Source organism: Crinia signifera, chromosome 1 (genome assembly GCF_055691185.1).
Source record: "Crinia signifera chromosome 1, ASM5569118v1, whole genome shotgun sequence".
Classification (NCBI taxonomy): Eukaryota; Metazoa; Chordata; class Amphibia; order Anura; family Myobatrachidae; genus Crinia; species Crinia signifera.
In genome coordinates this window covers 80,198,982-80,206,777 of record NC_139217.1, presented here as the reverse complement: position 1 = coordinate 80,206,777, position 7,796 = coordinate 80,198,982, and the positions used below count along the sequence as shown (strand labels likewise).

Here is a 7,796-nt window from a genome sequence, read left to right as displayed (position 1 = left end):
GCAATGGTTGCCGGGACTTGTAGTCCTCTGTGTCCTGCGCTGCCCGCAGATCGAGAACAGCTCGGCAGCAGGGACGTGTGCATGCCGGGAAATGTAGTTCTGTTCTGGGCATCTTGCTGCTGGAGAGGCCACATCACACAAGGACTGCGTCCCCCACCGCCCCAGCCAGTGTCCGGTGTCACAGACATGGAGTGACTGGTGACAGGTAATAGCTGAGGCAGAGGGGAATAAGCCCTAATGCTCAGTGAGCTCGCCAGATCTGCTGTATTATTGCCCTCAGTACAGAGGTATGGGGCCTGACAGCTGTGGTGGGGAAGGCACCGTGCTACCGGCATAAACTCACCCACTCCCAGTTTCCCTCTATCTCCTACCATAGTATTTAGCACATCACCATCTCACACACTGAGCATGTCCCCTTGTATTCCATGCCCATGGGTGCCCTGTGCTGCTGCAGGGTTTGGGGAATGCCTGTCTGATGTGTAAAACCTCTGGATTTATAGAAACATTCATCCTTTCCAGCCAGCTGTCCCTGTGGTGTACCATTAATTTGTGTAATATTCAGCCTTTCATTAGCTTAGTTTGTAGTGGTTGCTTGGTGCCTCAATTGTGTTAACATTACCTGGGGCATAACAATAATGCAACCATTTAAATGAATGTCCTTATGTAACAGGCGGTCTTTCTTTAGCAATTTGGGTACTGCACTTAAGTAACATGATCATCTTTGCAGTGAATCCTTATGGGAGAGATTTCATTTGCAATCCCATTCCAAACGCTCAATAATTTTTCAGGACGTTTGTGTTTTTTTTGTGGGCACCCTACAGGGTAGGTGAGAAACTAGGGAAATTGTTTATTGCAGCCTCCCTATAAGTAATCCTGTATTTGTAGTACGATGATTTTGCCAATAGTGACGTATTAGTTTTCTGGTGGAATTATATAAAATGGAAATGGTGGGTTAACAATGCGCAGATCGTAAAAGAATTATAAACATGCAGTCAAATCTGACAAAATCGTTAGTGACTTCATGTTCGTCAGAGGCCCCGGTGACATCACTGTACCATATTGTTAATGATATGATTTACCCTGCAGGTAATTTGTTTCACAATATTTGCGGTGCCACATATTGTATTGTATAGTGTGTAAGGGTAACAAACGGTTTTTCTGATCTTTATGATTTTTAGAGCATCTAAAAGGCAATACAATAACATTATAATGTTTAAATTCCAAAATGATTCTTATACATTAGATAGTAGAAACTCTGAGGGTAAGTTAAGGCCCCCATACACCTGAACGATACTGGTTCTGAACGCACTTTCTCGACAAATCGTTTGCGAAATGACGTTAAGGTGCAAGGTCCCGCGGGTCTAGAGGTTGGCCCTGACGGATGTTTGATCCGTCAGCTTCCATTACAGTTGTAAGCAGATGGTATGTCCTTTTTAAGCTCATACGATCGCTCGTTCGACCGCTCTACAACCTGCATACGATCAGGTTGTATACATACAGGCCCTTATTCTGGTTGACTCGCAAGGCTTGAATTCGCAGCCTTGCAAGTCCCACAGACGCTGGTCCACCCGCCCTCTCGCACGGTGGGTTTTCCCGCACGGCTGCAAACTGTTGAAGGTGCATGCATATCTAATACCCCTTTCACATTGCACAAATAACCCAGAGCCGGGTTATTGCTGATTCAACCTGGGTCGATGTACGTCGTGAAGGCACCACAGTCAATATTCCGGGTCAAATAACCCAGTATTTCAACCCGGGAAAAAAGAAGGGTTATACACAGGTCATACCCAGGTTATTGTGCATTTAACACTGCAGACCCGGGTTATTTCCTTGCTCTTCCTTTAGAGATTCATTAAGTACTTTAAAAATGACATCACACTGGTTTTAACATGGGTGACCTGGGCTGAGTAAAAATGCACCAACCCTGCAATAACCTGGGTCAATAATGTTTTATAAACCTCTCTGACCTGGCTTGGACCCAGGTCGGATCCATGTTCAAAACCCGGGTGTGACACTGCTTTTGCAATCTGAAAAGGGTAGCGACTCTCGGGTCATAGAGTTGCGTGCACCCTCACCAGGAGCTGGGCAGGCAGCTGCCATCTGGTGACGTAAGCTGCTCGCATTCCGCGTCACTGGGCGATCTCCATGGGAACACCCATGGAACGCTGGTCATTCCCATGGGCAGATCCCCTGGCCTGTCGCCCACAGTCTTGGGTGCGTGCGCCCGGCGACCAGTCTGTTCGCCGTGGCCGCATGCACCCGATGCATGCACATGTGACTATACCCACTATCTGTGTTATTAGCTCCAGCTTTAGTGTTTTCTGCCCTATTCAGTTCATTGAATGCATTTAAATGCATTGTGGTGAATGGAGTAACCTCTGTAAAATAAGTAATAACTTTTTTGCTGTTGAATTTTTTAAATACAAAGCTAACACCAGTAGACACTCTATAAGGCATTACTATAGCTATACGGCATTAAGCAGACCTTATTCTAGTATAGCTTCACCAAACAATACAGAGGCCGCCTAAATATGTCAATATCACTCTTTTAAGCCTAATCCGAGTATTCAATTAGTTCTTTTTTTCCATATAGGCAAAAAAACTGAACTAATCTAACCCCGACTATTCAATTGATGCAGCTATTGAAGGCTTTTTTTCGCAAAAAGGCGTGTCAGAAATGCCTTCAAAAAGTGACGCAATGGACGCAATTTTGCTGGCTAATTCACTGATCCAGTTGAATTTCACCCCACTCAATTCTTTTGCCTATATGGAAAATCTGCACCCCATTTGCCCTAAAAAATTGAGGGACATGCCACACTAATTAAATACACCCCTTAATGGTTTAGCTGTGGCAGGTAGTGGTTCCTGTGTTAATCCCTTGCTGTCTGAGAATCCTTGTCTTTAGAAATCCTATATACCAACCTGTTCATTGCTTGCTTTGGTTCTCAGCTCTTGCTCTTAGCAAGATATGTTTCCTAATTGGTTCCTATGTTGCCTACACTTATGCAGGGCATATATTCTGCAATATATTGGTCCAATCTGATGATACTCACGCTGTGTTGGACCGCAACCAATCAGCATGTCCGATGGATCTTTTCATGGATTTGCTGCATCTTGCGGTGTATGTGCTGCCACAGCCGACCCACCTGCTGTCAATATGGGAAATGGCTTGTCCCCAGGGGAGGGAAGCTAATATTGAAATATGACAGTTAGGCTGGTGTGTTATCTCCTTCCATTTTATCTAGTTTATCTCTTCGCTAGGCAAAAAAATCTGCCCCACTGTGAGCTGTGTGACCGTGTTTGGCCAGCATAAGTCCCTGACTAGCACATGGGTGTATAAAGTGTCTCATGTCAAGCATTATAGCGTGTAACTTTTTAGGGCTCTCTATGAAACGATGTATAGAAATACATAATGTAATGTCTTTTCAATTTTCAGCTGCTTAGTTGTGACATCGATGTCAATGGAGGCACCTTGGCGAACTGGTGGCAGAGGGCGTGCAAGAGGTCGCGGTAGTTCTGTCAATGGTGGACCATCTCCTGCTCCAGGACCTGCACCAGGACTGGACAGAAGTTCTGCCTTCTCAAGAGGCAATGGGAATGGTGGTGCCTGGCCTGGTGCTGGGAGAGGCAATGTATCCTATGCATCTGCCACCAAGCCTGTTAATCCAGTGAACCAGAAACGTGAACCCAATGGTAAGTAGTGTTACTTACCGGCACGTGCCACAGGACATCATTGTGTGGGTCGATATATATGGAAATATTTAGTTGACCAATAAAATTACTGAGGTTGGAGGTCATTTGATAGACTGCAGTCTCATGAGCACTGCCTTGCCGCACTCAGTTGGATTCCTCTACTTTACAGAAGTCACCTTCACATTGTATACCAATAATCAATTGAGTATTATGTTCCTCCATCTTTCTGGTCTATAGTGAGGCCTGATTGCCTGGTATGGCTCTGAACATGCATAAATAAGCCTTCACCATCTTCCACAGTCGCCGAGGCGTTCGCACAGAGGGGTACCGGAAGGAGGCGCATGGGGACACCTAGCGTTTCCTGGGTGTGCCCACAAAAAATGGTGGGTGCTCACAGATAAACTCTGGGAGTCCCCATGTGAATGCAGGAAGCCCGCCCCTGTTTGGTGACCGCTCAAACGCCTGCATGCGAATGAATGTGTCAGCGGTCAAATAATTTGCGTCCCGGGGAGAACATTAGTACGAGGAGGGGGGGGGGGGGCATTCGCTTGCTTTCTGCGCTCGGTCAGCAGCATTTTTTGATGCTTACTGAGCCAACCAGAATCAGGCGGAGAGAGTAAGTTCTATCACATGTGACCTTGTTCTAGGTAAATGGTAACACTGCTGTAAAATGACGCCTGCTTGGTATACAGCGCAATGTGATTGTTCCTGGGTCCTATGGTCACTGACTGATTTACCGTGTGCTGGAATCTTTCTTTCCCTTTAAGTGGAGACCTCTAAAAAGAAATTTGAAGAGATCCAGAAAGCTAACCAGGCAGTGATCAAGAAGCTTGTGGATGATGGCTGCTCCTCAGAAGATGACGATGATGATGGGGATGAAGGGAAACAGAGAGAAATATTAGCTCTAACCTTTACCACTTACGCTGATCAAACAGGTAAATAAAAAGGCACTTTGCTTGACCCCATGTTTTCTAGCAGTATTACTCCAAGTGTATAGCTGGTAACTGACTGTTCATTATGTTCATTATATTACTCTGAAATAGTTTTGCCTTCAATTAAACATTCAGCTAAAATGAACACGTGAAGTAGAAAGTGGACCAGTGACTAGTGGAGGCTCCATGTTGTGGACCGGACCAGTGTGCAGCCTATTCATTTGGAGATATCAAAGTTTTACTACTAGCTAATGTTCATTGTGCCTTGAGTTATTACCGACTGATAAGCGGAGTTCTCATGAATATTATTTAGTCTACACAATTACTTCCTTTATGGCTCTATGGAGGAAACAAAATGTTTCTGTTTCTATGGAAAATATTTTATGGTCACTTCATTACCAGATAATCCAGCGTAAAATAACACACAGGGCCTTATTTTGGTTCATTTTTTCTGACAAAATCCTTCTTAGATGGGCAAAACCATGTGCACTGCAGGTGTTACTTGTGCAGAGAGATTTGGGTGGGGTTTTACTTCAAAGTGAGATCTATATTGCAGTGTAAAAATAAAGCAGTCAGTATTTTCCCTGCACAGAAACAAAATTACTCACCCAAATCTAATTCTCTCTGCACATGTTACATCTGCCCCCCCCTGCAGTGCACATGGTTTTGTCCATCTAAGAAGGATTTTGTCAGAAAGAAGGAACCAAAATAAGGCCCACAGTGGGGTAGATGTACTATAGCAGAACTTATTGTGCCGCTATAGCTCTCATTGATGTGCTTTTTGCCGAGGTGATGCACAAAGCATTACCAACGAGATGCAGTAACATCTCGGCTGTTGCTGTGGTAAAATTCCTGCCTCCGGCGATCCCTGTCAGACACAAAGATCACTAGCCTAGTGCTGGTGCGCGGTCTCTCACATCCTGGCTGGCACCAGTGGGAATGTGGGAGATCTCTCAACCTTTCAGAGATCTCCTGTGTGCAGCTGCCACAGGTTAGAACTCATATTGGCAGGTAATACCCGCCAATTTTTTTAACGGTTATCGTTCTTTAATACAACTGAATGATTTTCTGTTGCCATACAATGGTACGGTGAGTTTTTAGATGTTTGCAGATAATAGAGAAAAGAGATTTTTCTGTACGTAATCTGCTTTTATACGTAGCGATGCTTGTTGTAATTGTCAAATAGGCTGGTTATAGTGCGCTTCACCACCTCTTGCATCTCCCCTAGGGGCCCATTTATCATGCTGTATTTGCGGCTAAATCCCCCAAAACACCCGATTTCGGGGCTTAGCCACAAATATTAAGTATCCCCAAATGTATGTAGGAGGGAACGCAGCAGGAATCTCCGATGCCTGCTGCGACCCCTCCTGCACCGCCGCCGACCGCCTCCCCCATAGATTTATATGTGGGATGCGAAGCTGCCGATTTGTATGGGGGACGCGAACCTGCCCAATGTATCAAGCTCGGGCAGCCCAGCTTCCCATCCATGGGCTATCTCCATTCTGAGATGGACGATAGCCTATTGTAACCTTTGGGCTCCTGATCACACTGCCGCCGGGGCATGAGCAGACCCCCGGCTTCCGGCTGAGTGCATCGCAGGGACGGGCTCCTTTCGGAGCCCTGTCCCTGCAAGCAGGAGATGATACATAATATTCCGCCCAGATCGCATTGTAAATGCAGTCATTGATATATGCGCCCCCTAATATGCTGGCTCTCTGGAATCTGGGAAGGATGTGCCAGCTTCTCAACAGAACCTGCACCTTGCAAGCTATTGCACAAATCATATAATAACTTCAGTTCTAAATCAGTTTATCTTTATGTATATGTATATCGTTATGTATATCTATAAATAATGTTTTGTTTTCATTTTGTTAAATGTAATTGGTTTGCTTGAGTCCACAATGATAACCCATGTGGAATGTTGGATATGTTTATTGTGCAATAAGGTAAAGTTCTCCCATGCAGCGGGTTAGGGTGTAGGCACACTACAGCACCTCTGTCATTGCTGGTGAGGTACCATTCTAAGTCACTCAGGGGGGTTTTCTTATTACTTGCCGGAATAGATCCTGTCCGTGCTGTGCTAGAGTTGTGACCATATTAAGAGAAAATTACTCATTTGTTTTTTTCCCCTTATGTTTTTGAAAGACGGTGATGTCAGCGAATTGGCACGCACTAAACAGTATGTGAATGAGGCCTTTCAGTCTGGGGCTGTGACTTGCTTGATCTGCATTGCTTCAGTGAAGAGAAACCAAGCTGTAAGTACTACCCTGTTATTAGTTGTAATACAATAGTTGTCAACACTTTATGCAAATAGATATGTGGCTGCAGATTAGTCCTGTTTCCTTGGCCAGGGTAAGTAATTAACACGACCCCTCACAATCACCATCAGTTTTTTTTCCTTCCACCCAGGAAGGATCATGGGAATATTCTCTGTATTGGCCTGTCATAGTAAGCAGGAATGTGTGCCCGCTGCACAATGACATATATATATATATATATATATATATATATATATAGAAAAACTTGTATGGACCGCACACATTAGTCTTTATATGGAGCGGGTGCAAAAAATCCTTAATGAAGATATATAGAAACACATGTATCCTTGCAGATATATGATTGGCAGCACACCTTTTAGTTGAAGTAAATAAATTCCATTTATTGCTCAATGGATCTCATAGCAAAAAAGTTCATATCATATCATACTTGGACTGATTTGCAGAAAAATAATTCATGGTGGGACACTCAAATATTCACCCATCCAAAGAGATTTCCAATAGCAGTCGACGAGCCCGTTTCGGCTTTCATGCCTTCATCCTGGACTGACTCATTCAAAGTGAGCAGATCAGCCCAGTATATAGCTGTCACACTGCTATTCAAATCCCCCGCACCTGTGATGGTTTAATTGCCTGACCAATGTACGTGCTCCTGCACTTAAACAATCGCAATCCCGGATATCCATATATGGGCCTAATGCGTCGTGACGTCAGCGCGTCACGGCGTTGCCATAGGGACACCTGCTAGGCGTCTCAACACATTGCCGGGGCTTCATGCTGAGGACGGTGTGCGCGATGACATCACCGCGTTCACCTCCGTTACTCAGCGTCCAAGGCACAGGACTCGCGTCGCTGTGTTGCCTTGGTAACAAGCGGCATCACCATAGCAGGCGCT

General features: G+C 44.9%; 1 protein-coding gene across 1 annotated transcript in view; it reads left to right on the top strand.

The window, feature by feature from the left end:
- The first annotated feature begins 9 nt into the window (after positions 1-9).
- NFXL1 (nuclear transcription factor, X-box binding like 1) overlaps positions 10-7,796 on the top strand; it is a 102,598-nt gene continuing 94,811 nt past the window's right edge. Inside the window, exons 1-4 of the mRNA XM_083167932.1 lie at positions 10-205; positions 3,437-3,693; positions 4,461-4,628; positions 6,771-6,880. Coding sequence (XP_083024058.1) covers positions 3,456-3,693; positions 4,461-4,628; positions 6,771-6,880 — 516 coding nt within the window. The 5' untranslated portion in view covers positions 10-205; positions 3,437-3,455. The remainder of the gene's footprint in view (positions 206-3,436; positions 3,694-4,460; positions 4,629-6,770; positions 6,881-7,796) is intronic.